Source organism: Trachemys scripta, chromosome 10 (genome assembly GCF_013100865.1).
Source record: "Trachemys scripta elegans isolate TJP31775 chromosome 10, CAS_Tse_1.0, whole genome shotgun sequence".
Taxonomy (NCBI): domain Eukaryota; kingdom Metazoa; phylum Chordata; order Testudines; family Emydidae; genus Trachemys; species Trachemys scripta.
In genome coordinates this window covers 31954330-31979723 of record NC_048307.1, presented here as the reverse complement: position 1 = coordinate 31979723, position 25394 = coordinate 31954330, and the positions used below count along the sequence as shown (strand labels likewise).

At 48.6% G+C, this 25394-nt stretch overlaps 1 protein-coding gene across 1 annotated transcript in view; it reads right to left on the bottom strand.

The window, feature by feature from the left end:
* The window catches only part of AXIN1 (axin 1), a 184839-nt gene that overhangs the window by 48557 nt on the left and 110888 nt on the right, over nucleotides 1-25394 (bottom strand). The window contains exons 3-4 of the mRNA XM_034783055.1: nucleotides 20167-20263; nucleotides 2837-2974 (exon numbers count right to left, since the gene is read on the bottom strand). Of these exons, the coding sequence (XP_034638946.1) occupies nucleotides 2837-2974; nucleotides 20167-20263 (235 nt within the window). The remainder of the gene's footprint in view (nucleotides 1-2836; nucleotides 2975-20166; nucleotides 20264-25394) is intronic.

Here is a 25394-nt window from a genome sequence, read left to right as displayed (position 1 = left end):
GATTCAGGGATCGACTGTCGTGTCCCGACGAGACGCGATAATTCGATCCCCGAGAGATCGATTTCTACCCGCCGATTCAGGTGGGTAGTGTAGACCTAGCCTCAGAGGAGGGGGCGGAAAGAGGCAGGGAAGAGAAGGGGCGGGGTGGGGCCTTGGGGGAAGGGGTGGAGTGGGAGCGGGGCACTTGGGGGTCCGCGACAAATTTTACATCAAAATGGGGGTCCTTGGGTTGCTCAAGTTTGAGAACGGCTGCTCTAGCAGATTTTGATACTGCTACTGGCAGCATTTGCTGGCAGGGGGCTGGGACAACATGTAGTAATTGGGCCCATAGATTTACCCCACTTGTGAGCCTAACTGTGGAACTGTAAATAAAAGTTAATAAACTGTCACAATAACCTATAATAACAAATATGAATGGGAAAAGGTGCAAAAGACTGAATTAGTCCAAACAAAACAGCCCACTCATATAATTCAAGGACTGTGTTAAGATCATGTTTGGTGAACACCTGGGACCAGGAATTGGCATGTGGGAGCTTAGGCCTAACTGGTGAACCAAATAAGGAGAAGACAGGTTATTCTGCCCATTACTCCCTTTGGCACCCTCAGACAGAGACTTGAAGGGAAGCTGGCTACTATGACACTGGGGGCCTGAAAGAGAAGAGAACAGGAGAAGGCACAATCTTCACCATCCTGGCCGCTGCCCCCATTAACTTTTGGGACCTACTGTGACACTGTTTGTCCTCCTTCATCCTAATCCTGAGAGACACCCTGACCAGACCACTCCAGACAGAGGGAGCCAAATCACCACCTTCACTGGCTCCAGCTGAATCCCAACCACCAGCTGGGACCTTGTCACTCACACCTCCCTCAGGTGTTCTTTTCCTTCCCCACCTTATTTCTTCTCTTTCCTGACCCTCTCCTTTTGCCTTCTGTTTAATAAGAGTCTGGCTTAGCTGGCCAAGATTGCATTTTTGCAGTACTGGTGTAGGCTGTGACCAGAGGCAGCTAAAAGCAATCCCCTAAATAGCCTGGGGCTGGTACAAGTTTGCCAGGTCTTGCAGTGAGACAGGGTGGGTGAGGAGCATCTTTTACTGGGCCAACTTCTCTTGGTATAAGAAACAACCTTTTGAGCTTCACTGAGCCCTTCTGTGGGACTGGAAAAGGCAACCAAGTGTCCAGACAGTGCGCTAGCCTTGTGTTTCTCCAGCAGTGAGGTTGCAAGTGAAAGTCAACACCAGAGACAGAAGCTGCATTTTTACTCTTTGCCGTTCTTATCTTTCCCTTTTTGTTTGGATCTCATTTTGTCTTCTAGGAAATGTGACTGGACTTTTCACAACAGCAGCAGCAGCAACAGCTCCAGCCCATTTAAGTGCTCTTTTTTCTAAAAAGGACAGTTATTACCATGTTTAATATCATCAAAGAGACTGTCAGACCAGGTTTTCCCCCTTAAAGACTCTCTCCTGCTAAAGGGAAAGGGAAGATGGAATGTGGTTAAACTGAAAGCCTTACGTTTCAACTGATTTAATGTTTCCTTCGTTTCTCTACCCTAATAAAGGGGTAAAGAATTTTTAATAGCATATTTGCCATGGCACTAAGTAGACCGAGGGCTCTGTATACCTGAACCTCGTTGACCACGGGTAATGTCGGACAGTTTCAGGGTCACGCTAGCACCTTTGACTCTTTGGGCCCTTTATTCCATCTAAATTAATACACCAGAGTGGTAAGGGAGGCATTGGGCAATGGTGGGGATGTGGGAGAGAGGTCCAGGACTATATTAACAGGGAGTACCGCAAGCCAGGACTGAGGGGAATCAGCCGATGGTAGAGAACTGTCGTGGGCCAGGTTGGGAAGAGCAGAAGTTATCACAGGAGTTAGCACCTAGAATCTAGGCAGAAAAGACCAGGTAGGTCACCATCATCAACTCTCCTCTCTGCCAACTCACAGGTACTACAAGCAAGCTATTTAAGCCATGGAGTATATGTGGGGATAGATGCTTGTGTTGACATTCAAATCCCCTAACCCGTCTACATCTGGATCAGTTACAATGCACACCAGACATTCCAATCCACTACACTAGCATCTCAAAAAGAGATTTCTGACAAACGCATACAATTCATTTTTATGCTGGTGAAAGGTCTTCAATTGACAGCCCTGGACACTTAACCCGAATACAGAACCACAGAGCAGGCAGTGGTACTTCAAGCCTGCCCCACACTAGCTGGCACCATTCTTTGTCCTGATGCCAACATGCCACCCTTAGGGGTAAAATGATAGTTTCAGATGCCATTGAGTCCTTGGACACTCAGCTGAAGCAGCCAACAGGGGAGCCCTTTGGTTCTGAGGGGTGGTGATTTTGGTATGTGGACAGTCATCTGCTAGGAACTGAGATGCACAAACTTATTTTGCTTAGCTATACAGTAGCAGGCTTTGATGTTAAGTAACACACTGATGCACTCAGCAAAATATCCTGTACTTACAAAATAGTATTTACACTTATCTAGGAACTCAGAACACCAGAAGCGTAAAGGGGCTACGTGAACTCTCTGAGCTTTCTGAGCATAGGACTGACCCACCTTTCTCCCATTCCCATCCTGCCACGGAGCTAAGAGCCTGGTATGATTTTTTGGCTAATCCAAGGCTCACCACTGAAAAAACGTACCCGGGTGTCCCACCTGGTCCTTTAAGCTCTCGTGAAACATCATATGGCTCAGCAGCATCATGACCTATGACAATGTAGTGTTACTCAATACAACTGCTGCTGAAGGATTCCCACAGTGCAAGTTATTCAAACAACCTGTATTTCCCAGTTTCCAGAGATGCTGAGGCTGCTACTAACCGCTCGAACACGTTTAAGGCGCTCCTCTAATTTCTCCTCTGCTTCACGTTCCCTTTGTACTTCCTCCAGGCGATTGATCAGCTCTGCAGCAAACTTCTGTGGTTCAACATGGATATCCTTTGGCATTCGGTACGTACGCTGAAGGAAGAACACACCATTGTTTAGCAAAAGGAGCAATAAACTGAAGCCAAAACTTTAAAATCTTAAAGGGAATTCTATCTCAGCTTGGAATAATAATAATTTATGGAAATATACCTATCTCATAGAACTGGAAGGGACCCTGAAAGGTCATCGAGTCCAGTCCCCTGCCTTCACTAGCAGGACCAAGTACTGATTTTGCCCCAGATCCCTAAGTGGCCCCTCAAGGATTGAACTCACAACCCTGGGTTTAGCAGGCCAATGCTCAAACCACTGAGCTATCCCTCCCCCCCATGGTCCTACCATGGATCAGGCAGCACTAGGAGGGTAGAATTTGGGTAGGCTAGTGAACAACCCAAAGGGATGGTTTGGTCCATGCCAACAGCATTCCACTGATGAAACTGGAGTTCTGCTCTGCTTTCTGGGACCTCCTTCCGCACACCATCTACACAGTTCCTTAATGATGAAGAGATTTTCTAGGATGACAACTCTAGGGATGTGGTTATCATTGAATAACCAAACTCTGTTGCAGACATGCCAGTGCTCAGTCCTTGCTGCTTATATAAGTTAAATGTAACAAGCTAATAATACTCTTACGAAAGGGCTGAAACATCAGGAATTTGTAGCAGAAAAGTTACCATCTTTTTGTTTAACAGACGAGGGGGATTCTAACATGCATATCTGGCTTCTGTCACAGACCCACCAATCTAGGCTGGTGAAGGTTACCTACTTAACTGTGTAAGCATGGCCCAATGAGGCCAAAAAGGGTGAACTCTTGTGGCCTCTCGCCTGCTGGGATCTTCCATTCAGTTACATCCCACAGAGTTTGTGCTACTTAACCCATGCACAAAAGGCAACTGTTTCCCATGAAGCAACCTCTCTAATTGGAATAATGACACAGCACAACTGCATCTAGTTCTCTTCAAAGTCACGCAAAGGCAAAGGCTGCTGTTTGGACTCCTCAGAAAAGCAATATTTTGTCTTTTATAAAGTGCAAAAATATGGATATAATTTGACATTAACTAGAAAAAATAGCTCCAGCTTTACATTTACTGATAACTCTAAAAGGCAGCATGCTGTCCTTAGCTGGCCAGACGGTAAGGGGAAGAAAGTCTAAAGGAGCATTTTGCTAAGGAAACAAGACAAGTAAAAGAATGATTTGCTGCTTGTTCCATGAAGCAGAGAGACGCCCACTCACAGGGAGCAGAAAAAGCCAACTACTTTTTCCTTTTCCCCAGACCAAATTATGTTGCACCTGGGGAGCTGAACGATGGAATGGTGACATGCCCCATACCGAACTATCGAACTGACAACAATTGCACTTTCTCCATTGCCCTTTGTTCTATTGCTGTGCTGACCAAATGGGAAAGTTGGGAAATGACTTATCCCAACCAAAGATTTCACCAATGCCGAAAACAAGACAGAAAGTAGTCACGTGGAAACAGAATATGCTGTTACATGAAAAAGGAGGAGGGAGATGTACATTTTCTACAACCAGAGAGAACACAAAGGAACATGGAAGCAAAACAGCAGGTGTGTCGGCCCATCCGGAGCAGGAGGACTTGTGCAGTGTACTCAGCACCAGCCCTTTAACAGGTAAACTCAAAATTTGGCAGTCTGCACCTTTAAACTTGTAAATAAACAAAGTAACCACTTGATCCCTGTGTTTAAACAAGAGCCCTGATCTGGCCAAAGGTTCTGGGCTAGGATCGAGGGGCTCCTTTCCTGTTCCAGCCCCAGTGATGAAGTAGTGCCTGATGGCTCCTGATTGGTTAGTCTCTCTTTCTGGCCTTTCTAGACCCCTTGAGGACTAAGTCCTGTGAAGGTTCTTCCTAGGCAGGGGAATGCCTCCCCCAAAATGCGAGAAGACTGGATAGACGCTGTCATATGCAGGATAACGTATACACCTCTACCCCGATATAACGCTGTCCTCGGGAGCCAAAAAATCATACTGCGTTATAGGTGAAACTGCTTTATATCGAACTTGCTTTGATCCACTGGAGTGCACAGCCCCGCCCCCCTGGAGCACTGCTATACCGCGTTACATCCAAATTCGTGTTATATCGGGTCACGTTATATCGAGATAGAGGTGTATAAAGAATGGCTATGATACCATGATACCAGGGAATCATACTGACTGAGGAGTAGAGACCAAATCTCTGTGAAGTTTTCAAGTTTCTTTCTCATGCAGAATATGAGAGTTAATCTACAGTCCAATAAGGAGGATGGAAATAATGCATTTCTGCAAGACTTAGAGGTGCAACCAAACTCTGTTTCTGCTCTGCCCCAGCACATGCTGGGGTGGGAGTCAGGGAAAGGAAGGTTATATTTAACATAGCCTTTAAAGGAGGCCAGAGCTCCTCCTATGGAAGCAATGAGTTGAGAACACCTTTTATTACATAAAAATCCACGTCACAGATTGAAGCAATGGGCTTTGCTCATTGACCTCAGTGACAGTGAAACTGTGCTGGAAAGTACAGCTGATCAATGGCTAAGCCCAATGACATAGGCTACAAGTACTCTAGCCCATGACGGCTTTCCTATCCCCTTCCCTTCTCTTGCACTGCACATTTGCAATAGCATGCAGACCCAATGCTCCTGAAGGATTTCTGCAGCCAGCATGTAATTCTCACCCAAATTGATTCCTGGAAGAAAGTGCCTGACCTACATGAACCAATGAAAGGAGTGATGCACCAATGAGGCGCTGTTCTCCAAATGCCTTTGGGAGGCACGACTGGACTGGTGACAACACAGGACGTAAGGTGATTGACTATGCAGACTATAGGGGCCACACCCCAACCTGAAGAGACTAAGTAGGAAGGGAGGTGAACACAGACTTGCTGCAGGGAGCACTCCACTGGAGTCGCTTCCCACAGGACCCTGGGCTGGGGCGCGGTGGAAAGGGAGGGCCCAGGTCCCCTACCACACCCCCTTAAAGGCCTAGGCCTGGAGGTGGGTGGCAAGCTGAGGCAATCTGGCTTGAAGGTCAGGAGCAGGCGCCTCTACTGCCTGACAGAGAGGCCAGAAGCAGGGTGCACCAACCTCTAGGCCACCCAGCCCTCCGAGCTCCTATCGCAAAGTCCTTCGGCTTGCATTCTGACTTGTGAAAGGAATACAGCTGGATTTATTCAAACTGTGCTTCTCCCTTACCTGGGATTTCTGGTGAAGAAGTGGGACTTGTTTGGTCCTAAGGGGGAGGAGGAAGATGAGGATGATTTGGGCTGGCAGAGTGGGATCTCTGTAAGGAGTCTCACAACAATGTGGGGTCCTTAGAGAGGAGGGCAAGGAGGTCAGATATGCCCTCTCCATCTGCAGGCAGGCCCAAAGAATCCCAGGATTTTAGCACTTGCACTAACGGAATTCTGTGGCATGTAGTTGAGTGTCACTGCTGTAAAGCAGTGGTTCTCAACAAGGGGCCTGGGGGCCACAAGCAGGGCAACCAAAAGACTATCAGGGGTTCTGATCAGATAGCCATTTCTGACTGAATATCTGTAAGCAATAACAAAGCACAGGAAGATTAGGTGGCTGTGGCCATCTGGATACTTTCAGCTCAAGGGTTTTCCAGCCTGTGCTATCTACTGGTTGAAGAGAATCTGAAGACTGACACTGGATTCCAGGGGAAGGTCTGAGATGGCTTGGATCATGAAGCCATGGGCGACACTACATTAAGAGGGGATAGCTAGAGACTGTAGATGGATGTTTCTAGATCCTCTGGACATTCGGGTGGTGGGTGGGACACGCAGGATCCAGTTCTGACACTTTATCCCTTCTCAGGCACCAAGGCTCTGAAGGTATAGAATTCGGGGGTAATGGAGACACATCCCAAGGTGAACATTTTTGCAACTGAAGGGTGAACTGGGAGGACATGCTTCGAAAATGAGTGACCCCTTCTCAACATCCTGTATTTTCTGCTCCACACTGGAACTGTATGTAAGCTGTTACCTCCAATATGTATGGGCTGCCCTGTGAGAATTTTCTGGGAGTTGGTGACTGAAGGAAGGCCAGGATCAGATCCTCTCTTCTTTTGCCTGGGTGATCCCTGTCTCTCCGGGGCATGGTGTGAAGAGCTGTAATTTCCTGCTTGTGGGGAGCTGCAAAGGTGTCCCTAGAGATGACTGAGGAAGGGACTGGTGAGGCTGCAGTGAGCTCTCGCGGAGAATATCATGGAAGGGTCTTTCACAGGTGCGTACAAAGAGGCTGCCAAGGACTTGTGGATCTAGGTAAAGGCCCCTGGGTTGAGGGTTTTCTGGAGGGCTCTGGAAGGGAAGGGTACCTTATACCTCCATGGAATTGTCCTCCTGGAAGCTCCTGTCGGAGTGCTGGTTCCCCAAATGTATTCTGGCGAATTCCCACTCTGAGTGTCGACGCCTGACAGAGCTGACTGCCTGACGCAGAGCTGTTCCCGCTGTGACCTGGCTGCAGTGGAGCCACTTGGCAGTGGGCTGGTGGCCAGGCCCTTCACACAGAACAGGCCTGCTACGGGGGCTTGCAATGCACAGGCATAGGCAGTGCATTCCCTGCACGTTTCCTCATTTCTTCTGGGAATACACTTTCCCTTCTGATTCTCCATGTTGCTCCAGGACTCCACTTGAGTCCAAGAATGAGATGGAGCGTCCTCTGAGACCCAACAGCTGCAGCTGTTTCCCAGAGAAACAGGAGAATTGAAAAAGGTCTTCCCACTTGCTGGAGAAGGGAGGAACTGGGCCCAACCATTTTATCTCATGGATCACTACCCACCTGAGAGGCAGGTGAGACACAAATCCACTGCCCATTTTAATGGCAAGGAGCTGGTTGACAGAAGAAAATACTAAACTCCTAAAGCATTTCTAGACACTGTAAAATGTGTGGAATATGTGGAACACAGGATGGCATGGGTTGGACTAAATGCTTTACTAAAGGTCATTTCAAGTGTCTTATAAAAACTCCCATGTGTGGCTTCACCATTTCTGATTAGCTTGGTCATTTCTAAACTCATGCTGATAAACTGGCTCTCTAGCATCATCAGGTAATCTTAATAGGTTGTTCTTTATATACCTTATTACAAAGGTACTGTCATAACACTCTTCTGTCTCCTCCACCTGCGCTAGCGTTGACAGACAAACAACCTAACCATGGATGCCTCTACCCAGATCGTGGTGTTGATTTGCAGACTGTGGCCTGCATTTCCCATTCACAGAAAACCAGGCTGGGGGGAACATCCAGTGTGAAAGGTGCCTGCGGGTGGAATCTCTCAGGAAGCAGGTGGGAGAGCTACAGAAGCAGGTGGCTAGGCTGAGGAGCATCCGTGCCCATGAGGAATTCCTTGAAAGTATTCATATGGAGACATACAAGGCTGAGGAAGATATCCAGCTATAGAGAACTGCTGCCACACCATCAGGGGAGGAGGATATGGGTCTGTCACAGGGAGGACACTGGCAGGTGGTTACTTCTGGCAGCAGTCAGTGCTCCACTCCTACCCATTATGGTGATGGAAAACTGTTATGCTGCCCTGGCAACAAGCGATGAGGAACCACCCCCAAAGGTGGTGGAGGAGGAGAAGCCAGGAACCCCCAAGGCTGGGAGGATCGCAGCCACCACTCCCAGGAGGAAACATAGGATAGTGGCGGTTGGTGACTCTCTTCTGAGGGGGATGGAGGCCCATCTGTAGCCCTGACATAGCATCCTGGGAGGTATGCTGCCTGCCAGGGCCCCATATCCAAGACGTTACAGAGGGATTGTCGAGGATCATCCAGACCTCTGACTACTACCCCATGCTACTCATCCATGTGGGCACTAATGATACTACAAGGTATGACCCTCAGCAGATCAGAAGTGACTACAGGGCTCTGGGAGTAAAGGTGAAGGAGTTGGGAGCGCAGGTGGTGTTCTCTTCGATCCTTCCAGTCAAGTGTAGGGGCCCAGGCAGAGACAGATGCATCCCGGAGGTGAATGCCTGGCTGAGAGGATAGAGTTGCCAGGAGGGCTTTGGCTTCCTTTAACATGGGATGCTGTTCCAGGAAGAAGAACTGCTAAGCAGAGATGGGGTCCACCTATTGAGGAAGGGGAAGAGCATATTTGGATACCGACTGGCTAATCTAATGAGGAGGGCTTTAAACTAGGTTCGAAGGGGGTAGGTGACCAAAGCACACAGGTAAATCAAAAGCATGGAGAACTGGGAGAAGGGTCGGAATTTGGGGGAGCATGGGCTGTGATAGCAGGGATAAGGGAAAGTCAAGACAGAACTGGGGGAGGGAATCGGATCAGTATCTTAGATGTCTGCATACTAATGCAAGTAGTATGAGGAATAAGCAGAAAACTCGAAATGCTAGTAAATAAACATAACTAGTGGGATAATACGCATGACTGGAATATTGGTATAGAAGGGTACAACTTGCTCAGGAAGGACAGGCAAGGAAAAAATGGAGGAGGTGTTGCCTTATATATTAAAAATGTATATACTTGGACTGAGGTTGAGATGGAAATAGGAGACAGACTTGTTGAAAGTCTCTGGGTAATGATAAAAGGAGTAAAAAACAAGGGTGATGTCATGGTAGGGGTCTACTATAGACCACCTAACCAGGAAGAAGAGGTGGATGAGGCTTTTTTTTTACAGAACTAACAAAATCATCCAAAGCACAGGACTTGGTGGTGACTGGGGACTTCAACTACTCAGACATCTGTTGGGAAAATAACACAGCAGGGCACAATTATCCAACAAGTTCTTGGAATGTATTGGAGACAATTATTTATTTCAGAAGGTGGAGAAAGCTACTAGGGGAGAGGCTGTTCTAGAATTGATTTTGACAAACAGGGAGGAACTGGTTGAGAATTTGAAAGTGGAAGGCAGCTTGGGTGAAAGTGATCATGATTCTAAGGAATGGTAGGAGGGAGAACAGCAAAATAAAGACAATGGATTTCAAGAAGGCAGACTTTAGCAAACTCAGGGAGTTGGTAGGTAAGATCCCATGGGAAGCAAGTCTAAGGGGAAAAACAATTGAAGACAATTGGCCGTTTTTCTAGGAGACGTTATTAAGGGCACAAGAGCAAACTATCCCACTGGGTAGGAAAGATAGGAAGTCTGGCAAGAGGCCACCCTGGCTTAACCAGGAGATCTTCAATGATCTAAAAAAAAAAAAAATCCTACAAAAAGTGGAAACTCGGTCAAATTACAAAGGATGAATATAAGCAAATAACACAAGTATGTAGGGACAAGGTTAGAAAGGCCAAGGCACAAAATGAGATCAAACTAGCTAGAGACAGAAAAGGTAACAAGAAAACAGTCTACAAATACATTAGAAGCAAGAGGAAGACCAAGGCCAGGGTAGGCCCATTATTCAATGTGGGGGAGGGGGGAAAAACAATAACAGAAAACGTGGAAATGGCAGAGGTGCTTAATGACTTATTTGTTTTGGTTTTCACCAAGAAGGTTGATGATGATTGCACAGGCGCCGACTCTGTGGGTGCTCTGGGGCTGGAGCACCCATGGGGAAAAATTGGTGGGTGCTTAGCACCCACTGGCAGCTCCCCTCAACGCCTTCTCGCTCCAGCTCACCTCCGCCTCCGCTCCTGAGCACGCCACGTGCTCACTTTTTCCCCCTAGCTCCCAGCACTTGCGCCGTGAAACAGCTGTTTCGTGCGGCAAGCGCTGGGAGGGAGGAGGGGGAACGCGGCACACTCGGGGAAGAGGCGGGGCCGGGGATTTGGGGAAGGGGTCCAATAGGGGCCGGGGTGGAGTTGGGGCAGGGACTTTGGGGAAGGGGTTGGAATGGGAGAGGGGCAGGGAAAGGGTGGAGTCGGGGCAGGGCCAGGGGCGGGGAGGCGCGAGCACTCACCGGCGCTGGGGAAAGTTTGCGCCTATGGGTGATGGGTCATCTAACACAGTGAATGCCAGTGAAAATGAGGCAGGATCAGAGGCTAAAACAGGGAAAGAACAAGTTAAAAATTACTTAGACAAGTTAGATGTCTTCATGTCACAAAGGCCTGATGAAATACATCCTAGAATACTCAAGGAGCTGAGCCATTAGCAATTATCTTTGAAAAGTCATGGAAGCTGGGAGGGATTCCAGAAGATTGGAAAAGGGCAAATATATAATGCCAATTATAAAAAGAGAAATAAGGATAACCTGGGGAATTACAGACCAGTCAGCTTAGCTTCAGAAAGATAATGGAGCAAATAATTAAGCAATCAATTTGCATACATCTAGAAGATAATAAGGTGATAAGTAACAGTCAGCATGGATTTGTCAAGAACAAATTGTGTCAAACCAACTTGATAGCTTTCTTTGACAAGGTAACAAGCCTTTTGAAAAGGGGTAAGTAGTAGACGTGGTATATCTTGACTTTAGTAAAGCTTTTGATACTGTCTCGCATGGCCTTCTCATAAACAAACTAGGGAAATGAAACCTATATGGAGCTACTATAAGGTGGGTGCATAATTGGTTGGAAAACTGTTCCCAGAGAGCAGTTATCAGTGGTTCACAGTCATGTTGGAAAGGATAACGAGTGGGGTCCTGCAAGGAACAGTTCTGAGTCCAGTTTTGTTGAATATCTTCATCAAAGATTTAGATAATGGCATAGAGAGTAACTGGACAAACTGGAGAAATGGTCTGAAGTAAACAGGATTAAATTCAATAATGACAAATGCAAAGTACTCCACTTAGGAAGGAACAATCAGTTGCACACATACAAAATGGGAAATGACTGCCTAGGAAGGAGTACTGCGGAAAGGGATCTGGAGTTCATAGTGGACCACAAGCTAAATGAATCAACAGTGTAACACTTGCAAAAAAACAAAAACAAAACAAACCTCATTCTGGGACATATTAGCAGGAGTGTTGTAAGCAAGACACAAGAACTAATTCTTCTGCTCTACTCTGCACTGACTAAGCCTCAACTGGAGTATTGTGTCCAGTTCTGGGTGCCACATTTCAGGAAAGATGTGGACAAATTGGAGGAAGTCCAGAGAAGAGCAACAAAATTGATTAAAGGCTAGAAAACATTACCTATGAGGGAAAATTGAAAGAATTAGGTTTGTTTAGTCTGGAAAAGAGAAGACTGAGAGGGGACATGATAACAGTTTTCAAGTACATAAAAGGTTGTTAACAAGGAGGAGGGAAAAAAATTGTTCTTCTTAACCTCCGAGGCTAGGACAAGAGGCAATGGGCTTAAATTGCAGCAAGGGAGGTTCAGGTTGGACATTAGGAAAAACTTCCTAACTGTCAGGGTGGTTAAGCACTGGAATAAATTGCCTAGGGAGGTTGTGGAATCACCATCATTGGAGATTTTTAAGAGCAGGTTAGACGAACACCTGCCAGGGAGATCCAGATAATACTTAGTCCTGCCATGAGTGCAGGGGACTGGACTAGATGACCTTTCGAGGTCCCTTCCAGTCCTATGATTCTATAAAAGGCTCTATATAATCAATTTAACATTTATGTAGCTCCCATCAGAGCAGCAGCTAAACCAGGGGAGGGCAAACTATGACCCACAGGCTGGACGTGGTCTGTCAGGGCTTTCAATCTGGCCCGCAGGATTGCCAGCCCCCTGGCGCAGCAGGGCTAAGGCAGGCTCCCTGCCTGCCCTGGCCCCGCGCCGCTCCTGGAAGCAGCCGGCACCATGTCCCTGCGGCCCTTCAGGAATGGGGGGCCAGATGGCTCTGGCGCTGCCCTCACCTGCAGGCCCCGCCCCCTGCAGCTCCCATTGGCTGGGAACGGGGAACCACGGCCAATGGGAGCTTTGGGGGTGATACCCACAGGGGAGGGGAGAGTGTGGTGGTGCCACCAGCCCCACCCCACCCCCAGGAGCCACTGCCGGACATGCTGGCCACTTCTGGGAGTGGCATGGGGACAGGGCAGGCAGGGAGCCTGCCTTAGCCCCACTGCGTGCTGCTGCCATGCCGGAGCCGCTCGAGGTAAGCAGCGCCGGGTCGGAGCCTGCACCTCGAACCATAGGTGCCAACTCTGTGGGTGCTGTGGGGCTGGGACACCCACGGGGAAAAAAATTAGCAGGTGCTTCACACCCACCGGCAGCCAAGCTCCCGCCGCTCCACCCCCTCGCCTCCTCCTCTCCCAAGTGCACCACGTCCCCGCTCCTTCCCCTCCCAGCGCTTCCCGCCCACCGCCTAACAGCAGTTTGGCGGTGCTTAGGACTTTCTGGAAGGGAGGGTGTCACGGAGTATTGTGGGACTCAGGGCCCTGCACCCCCGGCTTCCTGCGATTCACCATGACTCTCAGCCAGCCAGTAAAGCAGAAGGTTTATTTGGGTGACAGGAATACAGTCCAAAACAGGTCTTGCAGGCACAGACAACAGGGCCCCCCTCAGTTAGGGCCATCTGGGGGTCCCAGGGCATCCCAGCCCCCCTTGGGAGGTCAGAGCAATCTCTGCCTCCCAGCCATCTCACCACCCAGCTTCCAAGACTCTGCCTTCAGCGACCCCACCCACAGCCTTTGTTCAGTTTCCCGGGCCAAGGTGTCACCTGGCCTCCAACCCCTTCCTGGGTTCTCATGTTACACGCTCAGGTATTCGCCTTCAGGCAGACTCCCATCCCCCAATGCAGACTATCCTAGCCACACTCCCCTGTCAGCATTCACACACCACAGTAAGAACAGTCCCAGTTCGTCACATCTCCCCCCTTCGAGACCGAACTGAGCAGGGTCACTTTAGCCAGTGACCCGGGGAAGTTCGAACCTACCCCCGTTCCCATGGATGCCCCCGCATCCCTCCCATTCCTTGGTGAGAATTACACCAGGTCCCTCCAGTTTCACGCCCCCCCTTAGGTCGGGGGTGCTTGATGGCACTCGCAGTTCGCATGTGGGAAGGTTTATGCGGCCTGTGCCCTTGTCCCACCCCCATACCTCTGGGGTTCCAACTGGGCTGTGATCTTCTCCCAGCGCTCCAGTCTGGAGGTCTGTGCTTTGGGCTCTCTTGGTTTAGAGCCGCCCTTTTAACCTTGGCCACCCTCCGGAAAGGATGCTTTATGCTGGGCAAGGGTCCTAAAGCTGTTTTCCCCTTGTCCCAGGCCTTCCTTCCCCTCTGACAGGGGTCACAGGATCCGCAGTACTGTCGGACAGTAACAAAGACCCCAGGCCAGTAAAAGCTCCGTAGCAGCCTTTGCTGGGTACGCCAGGTTCCCTGGTGCCCTGAGAGGGGAATGTCATGGGCCCGGCACAGCAGCTGGCGGCGATACTTCTGGGGTACCACCAGCTGCCTCCTNAGGGGTCACAGGATCCGCAGTACTGTCGGACAGTAACAAAGACCCCAGGCCAGTAAAAGCTCCGTAGCAGCCTCTGCTGGGTACGCCAGGTTCCCTGGTGCCCTGAGAGGGGAATGTCATGGGCCCGGAACAGCAGCTGGCGGCGATACTTCTGGGGTACCACCAGCTGCCTCCGGATCCCCCCTGACTTCATTTTCCCTGGGGGAGCCCATTCTCGGTACAGGAACCCCTTCTCCCACAGGAACCTTTTCCGGCCACCTCGTTCCATGGTCTGTACCGCATTGAGGTCAGCCAGGTTCCTTATCTTCCGCAAGGAGGGATCTCTCTGCAACTCGGCCTGGAACTCAGCAGCTGGGACAGGGATGGCCACCTGCTCTTTCTTGCCTGCTGGGTCTGAAGCTGCAGCCTCCCTGAGCCGTGTCCCTGGGCGTTCCCTCGCCACCAGGTTAGGGTCCTGCGCCTCAGGCAAGGCACCCCCCCAAGGCCAGGGCGCAGTGCCCCTCGCCGGCTCTGACTGCGGGTCACAACCAGTGCCCTTTGGGGGTTGCTTGGCCAGTTCTCCAGGTTCCCCCCCCCATCAATACCTCAGTGGGCAAATACGGGTGTACCCCCACATCCTTGGGGCCCTCCTTGGCCCCCCACTTCAGGTGTACCCTTGCCACGGGCACTTTGACTGGTGTTCCGCCCACCCCCGTCAGGGTCAGGTAGGTGTTGGGCACCACCTGATCTGGGGCCACCACCTCGGGCCGGGCCAGCGTCACCTCTGCGCCCGTATCCCAGTATCCATTGACCTTCCTCCCATCCACCTCCAGGGGAACAAGGTACTCTCTCCGGAGGGACAGCCCCGCACCTACCGTATAAACCAAAAACCCTGAGTCTGGAGCATCCAGCCCCCTAGAGGAGCTGGCCTGCAGCTCTCCTCCCTTCTTAGCAGGTGGTACTCTGCCAGCCCCCCTTCCCTGGGAATGCTGCCTCTCACCGGGCTGGGTCTCTACCCAGTCAACCCTCTGTGGGTTCGGTCTGCTCAGTCTGTCCCTGAGCCTGGGGCACTGGGCCCGTATGTGGCCTTTTTGGCCACAGTGGTAGCAGCCCATGTCCCATGGGTCCCCTTGAGTGGGTCGGATGGTCCTGACGCCGGATGTTTCCCTCTGATGGGGTTTTTCTGTATTTTCCCACGGGGAAGTCCCATGTTGACTTTCTCTTTGTGTTGTGGTGGGACTGTTCCTTTGGGACTCCTCCCTTTTATCTCCTGACCGGCTCTTTACAAACTCATCGGCCAGCTGGCCTGCATGTCACGGGTTTTCTGGCTTTCTGTCCACCAACCACAGCCTCAGGTCGGATGGGCACCGCTCATACAGTTGCTCCAGTACCAGCAGTTTGACCAGGTCCTCCTTTGTCTGGGCCCCATCAGCCCACTTGCTGGCGTATCCTTCCATGAGGACGGCTAGTTGCAGATATGAGATCTCAGGGGTTTTATCCTGACTCCGGAACCTTTCCCGGTACATCTCAGGAGTCAGCCCAAACTCACGTAGCAGGGCCTTTTTGAATAGTTCGTAGTCCCCTTTCTCTGCCTCTTCCAGTTGGCGGTACAATGCCACGCCTTTGGGGTCCAGTAAGGGGGTAAGGACCCGGAGTCTGTCCGCGGGATCAACCCGGTGCAGCTCGCAGGCCGTCTCAAAGGCCTCCAGGAAGACATCCATGTCCTCCCCCTCCTTGCGTGGGGCCAGGATGCACTTATCAAAGCTCCGTGCAGTCCTGGGTGCCCCCTCACTTACCGCAGCTGGGGGTTCGCTGCCCTTCAGTCTCGCCAGTTCCAGTTCATGCTGACGCTGTCTCTCTTCATACTGTCTCTGTCTCTCTTCATGCTGTCTCTGTCTCTCTTTCTCCTCCCGTTCATGCTGACGCTGTCTCTCTTCATGCTGATGCTGTCTCTCTTCATGTTGTCTCTGTTGTTTACGATCCTCCAGCTCTCTCAGTTTTACCTCTTTCTCCCATTCCAGCCAATTCCGCTCCACGGATGCCGAACGTCGCCAGAAGGATCCTCTGCTGGCCGGCGAGCTTCGCCGGGAGGATCCCCTGCTGGCTGGGGGGGTCACGGCGCCCTCGGTATTTGCTGGGCTCCTCCCCACCCTTCCCCTAGGCATAGGAAGGAGGGGTCTCGGGAAGCCCTCAGCAGCCGGCTGACCACTCCCAGCTGGGACAGACACTGGTGCCTGCGCTGCATTTGCCAGGCTGCTTCCCTGAGACACAGGGATCAGTTCATTCGCGCGATCTTCCGCCTCCAGCCGGGCAATGAGCTGTTCTTTGGTGAGCCTCCCACTGCGCAGCCCCCTCTGCTTGCACAGCTCCACCAGGTCGCTCTTAAGCCGCTTGGCATACATCTTCCTGCTGGCCACTCACCGGCCTGTGTGCTCACAGCTCCCCACAGTTCCCAGGGAGACCCCTAGTGTGCCAGCCCTTCTCGAGGTCACCGCCTCTCTGCCAGGGTCGAGCTGCAGACTCCTCCGCCCCTGGGACCACTCGCTGAGATCCCCCCGGGGGACCCTGTTACTGCAAAAGTCCTTCTCGCTGGTCACACACTCCCAGGGGTAATAACTGTCTCTCTCTCACTCTTCAGCACGCCTGGTCCCCGTCAATCCCCCTTCGTTTTACTGCTCCCCAGTCACTTACTGCAGGAAGCGCCGTCCACGGGGTGCAGTAGATCCCACCGCTGCCACCAGTTGTCACGGAGTACTGGGGGACTCAGGGCCCTGCACCCCCGGCTTCCTGCGATTCACCATGACTCTCAGCCAGCCAGTAAAGCAGAAGGTTTATTTGGGTGACAGGAATACAGTCCAAAACAGGTCTTGCAGGCACAGACAACAGGGCCCCCCTCAGTTAGGGCCATCTGGGGGTCCCAGGGCATCCCAGCCCCCCTTGGGAGGTCAGAGCAATCTCTGCCTCCCAGCCATCTCACCACCCAGCTTCCAAGACTCTGCCTTCAGCGACCCCTCCCACAGCCTTTGTTCAGTTTCCCGGGCCAAGGTGTCACCTGGCCTCCAACCCCTTCCTGGGTTCTCATGTTACACGCTCAGGTATTCGCCTTCAGGCAGATTCCCATCCCCCAATGCAGACTATCCTAGCCACACTCCCCTGTCAGCATTCACACACCACAGTAAGAACAGTCCCAGTTCGTCACAGAGGGTGAGGGATGAGGACATGGCGCGCTTAGGGGAGGAGGCAGTAAAGAGATGGGGCAGGGGCAGGGACATGGGGGAAGGGGTGGAATTGGGGCGGGGCGAGGGTGGGGCAGGGGTCAAGCACCCAGGGGGCAGAGGGGAAGTCGGCGCCTATGTCCCGAATCCCAACTGCACACTGCATCCCAACTCCCTGCCCTGAGCCCCCACACATGCTGCACCCCCTCCTGTACCCGAACCTCATCCCAAGCCCCCTCCCACACTCTGCACCCCAACCCTCTGCCCGTAGCCCCCTGCCACCACCCCACAGGCAGCCCAACTGCCTGCCCTGAGCCGCCTCCTTCATTCCGCACTCCAACCCCTTGCCCTGAGCCCCTTCTTGCACATTGCACCCCCTCCCACACTCCAGCCCTACATTCATGGCCCTGCATACAATTTCCGCACCCAGATGTGGCCCTCAGGTCAAAAAGTTTGCCCACCCCTGAGCTAAACTCTTCACTGGTAAATGAATGGTGAAGTCCCTAGCGGACTTTGTGAACTCAGCTTCCTTCCTGGTAATGGTGGCTCTATACCATAATAAGGGGATTATGCAATGCATTCTGCAAGAACTATCTGCACTGGTTACATTATAGCAATTGGCTATTCTGATAAGGTTTGTTTCCCGTTATGAAATCCTTCAATAGAAGAAAGTTAATAGGTTACTACTGCCTGTCCGAGAGTGTGCTACACATCAGGTCTAGATAGGTGCAGGGATTACTTTAACTATAGGCCATACTATGTAGCAGTGACTGATTTTGGAAAGCAACAATGGAAAAATGTATCTGCTTAGATGTTAATTGGGTAGATTTAATTCGACACACTTACATTTCATTTTAATTTTAAAAAATGAACTTTATAAAATGCCGCACTGGCGTGTTCTAAAACATATTATCTTATTACCTTCTCCTTTCATAGCGGATGGATAAAGTGAGGGCAGAGCAGTGGCTCTCTGAAGTCTATGCCAATTCCATGCCAGTAATTGGCAGGCAGGAGGTGCCACAGTGTCTGAACTAAACTCTTATTCCCTGGAGAGAGACTAGAACTAACTTGCTTCCTCAGTCCTCTTAAATATAAATATGCAATGATATACCTTCTCCCATGGGACTTAAAATTAAAGCACAAAACCTAATGGGAAAACTGTATCTTTCACTGAGAAATCCTTGTGGAGTGTCTGTGTGAAATTTACAAGGAGCAGGTAATTCTCAAAGAACATGCAGATAAGCACTACAGTAGAAACGTTTATCAAGCAGCAGGTGTCCAATTTAAACCTTGCTTAAAAAAAAAACTGTTTTCCAAAAAAGTCAATAAAATTTCATGCTAAGTAAAACTAATTAGGGTGCAAGTAACCACTGCTGGAATGACACTTATTCATCTCAACAAAAGAAATATCTGGCAGATGGAAGTTCGTTAAAGCAGAGTTCGCCATACATATTTTATGCGCCACACTCAGAATTTATAACCTGCGGTTCACTGAAGCGTTGCCAGTACACATGATCAATAGAAAGCCACTATTATTTTTATCCAAAAGGTAAAGCTGCTGACAGGCTTTGAAGTCAAAGAATATTCACTCAGTGGTTCCCACTGTTCGGCAACTGGAAAAAAAAAAAAAAAAGGCCAAGCCTTCAAATTTCAACTCTAACAAAGCAATGCTTACAGTAAAAACGGCAGCAGCGGGAAATAAAAAGGCACCCAGCCAGTCTTTTCGACAGCAACCACACTGTGAAAGCAACTATGTGAAAGGAGAAGAGGCTGAACAACAGTGGCTAGTAAGCTTCCACAGCCAGGGCTTTTATTTTCAACCCAATGATCAAAGCACAGGAGACCCTCTTAAATCATCAGGAAAACAATCTAATTTAAAAGGCAAAATAAAGATTTTAAACACAAGATTAAAACAAGCGTGGATTTTGCCTGCATTGCACTGCTTCTGAACAGGCAGGAGGAGAGTGGCTATGCTGAGTGAAGCCATTTCTCGGAGGACAGAGACATTGTCTCAATTTGATTTGTGCTAGAGCACAGCTGCCCAAGGAAGAAAGTAGTATCTTTATTTTCTGCTAAACATGAGACATCACCTGTAACTTCTCGCTCAGGGGAAAAAAGGCTTACAGTGATCAGCAAATGTGCAAAAATTGCTACAGAATCTTAAGGGTTATGTTAAGCGTCTAATACCAGGCTCTTTGCCCTGATGAAACTGGGGAAAAACTAGAGACAAGAAAGGAGCTCACCTTTCTATCTTATATCCCAAAATAGTGGTCCTCTGCATCAGGCTGGGCTGCCTGGACAGAAACACCAGTTGGGGACATGACATTTGTCAAATAACCATCAGTCCAGATCCTTAAATTGCCCCTAAGTTTACATCATTTCTCTGCTCAGCTTCGCTTTGTGCTAGATGGGTAGTTACACATTACAGAAATACATCCAAGATTAGCTCCAAAGTACTTACTGTGAGGGGGTCTGCCACCATTATATGTGGTATATATACCTACCCAACAACCCAGCCCCTGGCCTGGATCCTCAAACAGGCAACTATTCACCAATTACCAATTACCTTAAAGGGCTGTGCGTTTTAAAATCAAGTGTTGAGTAGGCGTAATAGTTTTGAAGTGGACTATCCAACTTTGCCTCTCAATAGCCCACTAGACCACCATTTTAAAAAGCAATGCACTCCCCTGTGACTCCATACAATGGTGAGACCACCTGGAGACCTGATCTTTTGCTGACCAAGTGTGCACCTGCAGTCTCTCATACTGGGAGATAAACTTATCGACAGGCAGAGTATTGCTACTTACAGGAATGTGAGGTAGTGGCACACGTCCATTTGCTTTGGCACTTTCCTGCATCTCTCGGCGATGCTGCTTTCGGAGTCTGTACGGGGGGATCCCATCTCTGCCAGGACAAAATGACAATATGCGCCACTTTAGTGCCTTCCATTAGATGATCTCAATGCACACTACGTTCATTTAAGCGTCATAACTCCCTTCTGAAGCAGGTATTATCTGTTTCAGAGATGAGGAAACTGAAGGAGAAAGGTTCCTTGTACACTCGTCAAGTGAGCTAGTTAAGGACTACAGGAGTTAATGAGGAGTAGTCAAATGTAAGAGTGCCATTTAAATATAACATATTAAGACAAGCAACTGAATATTGACAAAATGTACATGTGCTTATATACAAATGCTAGAAGTCTAAATATTTTCCATCATTGTTTGCAGTGGTGTTGTAGCCATGTTGATCCCAGGATGTTGGAGAGACAATGTGGGTGAGGTAATATCTTTTATTGGACCTGCTTCTGTTGGTGAAAGAGACAAGCTTTTGAGCTTTCAAAAACCCGTCTCTTTCACCAACAGAAGCTGGTCAAATAAAAGATACCACCTCTTCTCTCTAGATACTAAGATGAGTGAACTTGAGTGCATTAAAGGAGGATATTGATATAACAGGCATCATGGAAACTTGGTGAAATGAAGATAATCAATGGGACACAGTAATACCAGGGTACAACACATCTAAGAATAAGAGAGTAGGTTGCACTGATGAGGGAGTGGCACTATATGTGAAAAAAAGTATTGAGTCAAATAAAGTAAAAATCTTAAATGACTCAAACTCTATGGATAGAAATTCCATACTTGAACAATAAGTGTACAGCAGTAGCAATATACTATCATCTGACATAGGATGGTGACAGTGACTGTGAAATGCTTGGGGAGATTAGAGAGGCTGAAAAGGAAAAAAACACAATAATAATGGAGGATTTCAGCTATCTTCATACTGACTGGGTATTGTAGCAAGGTACCTCCTTCACCTCTCCAGGAAGTACAGGGGGCCTGGAGTAAATCAGTCCCATTCCAGAGAGATTTTATTCCTCGCTCAGGTTTTATGTTTCAGTGTTTACAAGGTAGGCCTCAGGGTAGGCCCAAGGAGTACACTTAAGCCAAACAAACAAAAAACAAGTTAATAACATAAAGAGATCTAAGAGTCATCTGCTCAATGTGCAGTGGCAGTCAAAAAAGCTAACAGAATGCTAGGAACCATTAGGAAAGGAATAGATAATAAAACAGAAAATATCATAATGCTGCTATATAAATCAATGGTACTCATACACCATGAATACTGTGCGCAACTCTGGTTGCCACATCTCAAAGAAGATATATTAGAATTGGAAAAGGTACAGAGTAGGGCAGCAAAAATGAATCAGGGTATGAAATAACTTCCATGTGAGGAGTGGTTAAAAAGACTGGGACTGCTCAGCTTAGAAAAGAGACGATAGAGGTCTATAAAATCATGACTGGTGTGGAGAATGTGAATAAGAATGTGTTATTTACCCCTTCACACAACACAAGAACTAGGGCTCACCAATGAAATGTATAGGCAGCAGTTTAAAACAAGCAAAAGGCAGTACTTATTCACACAACACACAGTCAACCTGTAGAACTAATTGCCATGGGGTACTGTGAAGGCCAAAAGTATAGCTGGGTTCAAAAAAGGATTAGATAAGTTTGATGGAGGATACTCCATCACTGGCTGTTAGTCAAGATGGTAGGGATGCAACCCCATGCTCTGGGTTTCCCTAAACCTCCAACTGGCTGAAGCTGGAACTTGGCAACAGGGGATGGATCACTCAAAATTGCTCTGTTCTGTTCATTTCCTCTGAAGCACCTGGCACTGGCTACTATCAGAAGAGAGGATACTGAGTTCGATGGACCATTGGTCTGACCCTGTATGGCCGTTCTTATAACTATATCTGTCTATATGACCACTAACTCCTACGAACAACATTTCTCTTTCTGTTCAAAACACTAGAAATTAAATGAGAAAACTTCATTAATGCAGCATTCAGGTTCCCTGGCTGTATCTCCTGCCATTCCAGAATGTCAAGTTCAGCAAAACTCACTTCTTTCCTATCATCTTTACCACGATATAGAATTCCCCCTTTAATAAATTCACCCCAAGAAATGTTTCCAACCACCCATCCACATTTGCTGGCTTTCCCCCAGCATTTGGTTTAAAAATTTCCCTCTAACCTCTTTTAATTTTACATGCCAGCAATCTGGTTCTGTTTTGGTGTAGGTGGAGCACCCATGGAAAAAAAATTAGCGGGTGCTTAGCACCCACTGACAGCCAGATCCCCCCATGCCTCCTGCCGACCGATGGCCCTGCTGATCAACTTCTCCACCTCCCTCCCAGTGCATCCCGCCCTCCGCGATCACCTGTTCCACGGCGTGCAGGAGGCAGTGGGGAGTGAGGAGCGTGATGGGGTGCACTTGTGGGAAGGGGCAGGGTGGGGGGTGGGAGCTTGGGGGAAGGGATGGAGTGGGGGCAGGGCTTGGAGTTGAGCTGGAGTTGAACACCCCCGGGGAAAGGAGGAAGCCAGTGCCTTTGGCGCAAGCAAACAATGTGTGTTTTAATATGGCTAAATGTAAATATATACAGCCATGGACAATGAATGTAGGCCATTCTTACACAATGGGGGACCCTATCCTGGGAAGCAGTGACTCTGAAAAAGATTTGAGGGTCATGGTGGAAAATAAGCTGAACATGAGTTCCCAGTGCGACGCTGTGGCCAAAAGGACAAATGCGATCCTTGGATTCATAAACAAGGGAATCACAAGCAGAAATAGAGAGGTTATTTTACCTCTGTATTTGGCAGTTGGTGCAACTACTGCTAGAATACCATGTCCAGGTCTTGTGTCCTCGATTCAAGAAGGATGCTGATAAACTGGAGAGAGTTCAGAGAAAAGCTACAAGAATGATTAGAGAATTAGAAAATTTGCCTATAGCGGTAGACTCAAGGAGCTCAATCTATTTAGCTTAACAAAGAGAAGGTTAAGGGATGGCTTGATTATAGTCTATAAGTACCTACCATGGGGAACAAATATTTAATGATGAGCTCTTCAATCTAGCGGGGAAAGGTCTAACACAATCCAATGGCTGGAAATTGAAGCTAGACAAATTCAGACTGGAAATAAGGTGTAATTAACCATTGGAACACACTACCATGGGGTGGGGGGGGGGGGGGGGATTCTCCATCCCCAGCAATTTTAAATCAAGACAGGATTTTTTCTAAAAGCTCTGCTTCAGGAATGATTTTGGGGCAGTTCTCTAGCCTGTGCTACGCAGGGGGTCAGACTAGATGATCACGATGGTCCCTTCTGGACTCAGAATCTATGAGGGAAATGTAGGGCTGACAGGCAGTTCTGCCCCTATTCTCCCTGCCCTTCTCCTGTCACTCACCCCCATGCCACCCTTTCCAGTATCCCATCCCGCTTCTCTAACTTCAACTACGCCCCACTCCTTTCCATCCCTTGACCCACAACTGCTCTCCTACCAACTCAACCCTATGTCTTCCCCTCTCATAATCATCCATCTCTTTGTTGCACCACAAAGCTCTTTGGCAGCCCTGATCACTTTCCCCTCCCACAGAACATCTGCATGGGTAATTTATTTTCTTTTCAAAAAGAATGTCTGCGCCTTCTGAATACTCTGCTGTACTCCGATTACATCTCCCCAAAATACAAAAACCCGTTGGACAGAGGCAGGTAGTAGCAAGATGCCTCCTTTCTTTATGTCAGATTTCTGCCCATGGCTGGATTTGAGCTCACAGTGACTGGGTGTTGCTCAGGTTCAATGGCTGTAACATTCCTCCTTGAACTATTCAGTTCCCATGATTCACAGATAGTTTCCAATTGCCTCTATCTCTGCACATGCACAGTGTAATCTGTTTGTTGTGGGAGCTTTAGAACTGCTTGGTGCATGCTTAACTAGAGAACCAAACTCTTTAATTTGATTTCTCTCAAAGGTGGCATGCACTCTTTTGGGGTAACTCTTGAGCTTTTGAGTTCCTGGTGCAATTATCTCAGCCCTGGTTTGCTATCTGTGTACACAAAATAGAAATTGCTAAAACAAGGGAACTTAGAAAAAAGCTGGGTTTTTGGGACGGCGGGAAATCCCTTGGTCATACGGCCCCGAATTTGGATCAGTAACCAAACCCATGCCAACAGGAGACACACCAAATTTCAAGGCAATCTGAGTAACCATGAGGATTTTATAGCACTTAGAAGAGTTGTGCTTTAAACAGCTGGTCTTAACCTTCAGTGTAGCAGAGCTGGTGCTCCGCTGTAATACAGTGAGTAAACCACAGATTGGTCTGGGAGAGGAGGAGGAAGAAAAGGCAGTACAAGGATAACTATAGTGAGGAAAACTCAGCCTGGAAATCAAGAACACATTTTTAATAGAGAGGGTAGTTAACCACTGGAGCAGCTTCCAAAGGGATGTGGTGGATTCCCTATCACTGATATCTTTCTAAAAAAGAAGAACAGGAGTACTTGTGGCACCTTAGAGACTAACAAATTTATTAGAGCATAAGCTTTCGTGGACTACAGCCCACTTCTTCGGATGCATATAGAATGGAACATATATTGAGGAGATATATATACACACATACAGAGAGCATAAACAGGTGGGAGTTGTCTTACCAACTCTGAGAGGCCAATTAATTAAGAGAAAAAAAACTTTTGAAGTGATAATCAAGCTAGCCCAGTACAGACAGTTTGATAATAAGTGTGAGAGTACTTACAAGGGGAGATAGAGTCAATGTTTGTAATGGCTCAGCCATTCCCAGTCCTTATTCAAACCGAGTTGATTGTGTCTAGTTTGCATATCAATTCTAGCTCACCAGTCTCTCTTTGGAGTCTGTTTTTGAAGTTTTTCTGTTGTAATATAGCCACCCGCAGGTCTGTCACTGAATGACCAGACAGGTTAAAGTGTTCTCCCACTGGTTTTTGAGTATTTTGATTCCTGATGTCAGATTTGTGTCCATTAATTCTTTTGTGTAGAGACTGTCCGGTTTGGCCAATGTACATGGCAGAGGGGCATTGCTGGCACATGATGGCATATATCACATCGGTAGATGTGCAGGTGAACGAGCCCCTGATGGTATGGCTGATGTGATTAGGTCCTATGATGATGTCACTTGAATAGATATGTGGACAGAGTTGGCATCGGGGTTTGTTACAAGGATAGGTTC